The sequence below is a fragment of the Pyrgilauda ruficollis genome, unplaced genomic scaffold (genome assembly GCF_017590135.1).
Source record: "Pyrgilauda ruficollis isolate IOZ18807 unplaced genomic scaffold, ASM1759013v1 scaffold1757, whole genome shotgun sequence".
Classification (NCBI taxonomy): domain Eukaryota; kingdom Metazoa; phylum Chordata; class Aves; order Passeriformes; family Passeridae; genus Pyrgilauda; species Pyrgilauda ruficollis.
Window position 1 is genome coordinate 888 of NW_024516509.1, and position 2,021 is coordinate 2,908.

The 2,021-nt window shown below is 63.5% G+C and overlaps 1 protein-coding gene across 1 annotated transcript; it reads left to right on the plus strand.

The window, feature by feature from the left end:
* Positions 1 to 48: 48 nt before the first annotated feature.
* LOC121351849 (TAF6-like RNA polymerase II p300/CBP-associated factor-associated factor 65 kDa subunit 6L) lies at positions 49 to 1,544 on the plus strand. The gene is made up of 2 exons (XM_041464240.1): positions 49 to 455; positions 1,350 to 1,544. The coding sequence occupies exons 1-2, from the start codon at positions 273 to 275 to the stop codon at positions 1,542 to 1,544; spliced, it is 378 nt and encodes a 125-aa protein (XP_041320174.1). The 5' UTR covers positions 49 to 272.
* The last annotated feature ends 477 nt before the right edge of the window (positions 1,545 to 2,021 follow it).

Consider the following 2,021-nt stretch of genomic DNA (forward strand, 5'->3'; position numbering starts at 1 on the left):
GGCTCTCCCGAGCCCCCCCAGACCCTTCGGGACCCCCCCTCACCTTTGAGAACTCCGGTCTCGGCCCCCACCCAAACGTGACACAACCGCGTGGGCGCCGCCATCTTGGGAGCGCTCCCGGCCCTTCCGGCGCGGGAACCGCGAGCGCGGCGCGAACGTTCCGGGTAGAAAAGTTCCGGGCAGCTCCCGGCATCCCCCGCGCGGACGTTCATTTGCATAACCCCGCCTCCCACGCGCCGGCTCCCGGCACTCTTCACTCTGCGCTCATTTGCATGTCCCGCCCCCTCGTGGGCGTGGCCGGCCCCGCCATGGCGGAGCGGGAGGAGCGGCGCTTCGTGGAGCTGCCCCGGGACTCGGTGCGGCTCATGGCCGAGAGCGCCGGCGTCGAGCTCAGCGACGAGGTGGCGGCGCTGCTGGCCGAGGACGTGTGCTACCGGCTGCGGGAGGCCACGCAGGTACCGGGGGCACCGGGGCTACCGGGGTTACCGGGGTTACTGGGGTTACCGAGGGGACCGGGGCTACCGGGGGCACTGGGGCTACCGGGGCTACGGGGGTTACCGGGGGTTACCGGGTTTACCGGGGGTTACCGGGGTTACCGCGGTTTCCGGAGGGTACCGGGTTTACCGGGGTTACCGGCGAGACCCGCGGGCAGTCCCGGCCGCGCTCCCGCCCAGCGGTTCCGGTGCCGTCCCGGGAGCGTTTCCCGGGTGCCGGAGCCAGCAGCGCTCCCGGTGTCGCTCTCGATCCCGTTCCCATTCCCATTCCTGTTTGTTCCCATTCCCATTTTCCCCCATCCCATTCCCGTTTCCCGGTTCCCATTTCCCTGCCGCTGTTCCCATTCCCATTTCCGTTCTCATTTCCATTCCCATTCCCGTTATTCCCATTCCTGTTTCCCATTACTTCCATTCCCATTCCCATTTCCCTGTTCCCGTTTTCCCATTTCCATTCCTGCTCCCATTTCCCCTTTCCCATTGTCCCCGTCCCCGTTCTTCTTGTCCCCGTTTTCCTCATTGTCCCCATTCCCATTTCCCCGTTTCCATTTCCCCATTCCCATTGTCCCCGCTATCCCCCTTGTCCCCATTGTCCCCGTTGTCCCCATTATCCCTATTGTCCCCATTCCCATTATCCCCATTGTCCCCGTTGTCCCCCCCATTCCTGCTGTCCCCCCCGTTCCCCCTGTCCTCGCTGTCTCTGTTATCCCCATTGTCCCTGTTGTCCCCATTGTCCCCGTTGTCCCTGCTGTCCCGGTTGTCCCCATTGTCCCCATTCCCAATGTCCCCATTCCCGTTCCCATTGTCCCCATTCCCGTTCCCATTCCCGCTGTCCCCATTGTCCCCTCGTGTCCCCAGAACAGCTCCCAGTTCCTCAAGCACACGCGGCGCCGCCGCCTCACCGTGGAGGATTTCAACCGAGCGCTGCGCTGGAGCAACGTGGAGGTGGGGACACCCAAAAATGTCATGGGAACCCCCAAAAATGTCCTGGGAACTCCAAAACATCCCTGGGAACCCTGGAATCATCCTGGGAACCCCCAAAATTATCCATAGGGACCCCCAAAATACCCCCAAGGGCTGCGCCAAGACTGCTGTCAGAGGTGGCACCCCAAAACGTCCCTGGGACCCCCTAAAACCATCCTGGGACCCCAAAATGTCCCCTGAGAACTCAAAATTATCCTTGGAAACCCCAAAATACCCTCTGGGTACCCCCAAAATCATCCCTGCACCCCCCAAAACCACCCTGGGACCCCCAAAATATCATCCTGGGAACCTCAAAATTGCACCTGGGACCCCAAAATTCCCCCTGGGACCCCCGAATCTCCCCCTGGGACCCCAAAATTCCCTCTGGGACCCCCGAATCTCCCCCGGGACCCCCCCAGCCCTGCCCGGTGGGGCGGGGGTCTCACCCCCCTCTCCTGCAGTGCACGTGTCCTACCTGGATGGCAAAGGGAACCTGGAGCCGCAGGGAGCAGGTGAGGAACGACCCCCAGAGACCCCCCCAGAGACCCCAGGACCCCCGCAGAGACC

Coding starts and splice junctions, on each gene's coding strand:
- LOC121351849 (XM_041464240.1), top strand. CDS start 273: ATGTCCCGCCCCCTCGTGGGCGTGGCCGGCCCCGCCATGGCGGAGCGG. Junction 456..1,349: donor GGCTGCGGGAGGCCACGCAG/GTACCGGGGGCA, acceptor TCGTGTCCCCAG/AACAGCTCCCAGTTCCTCAA.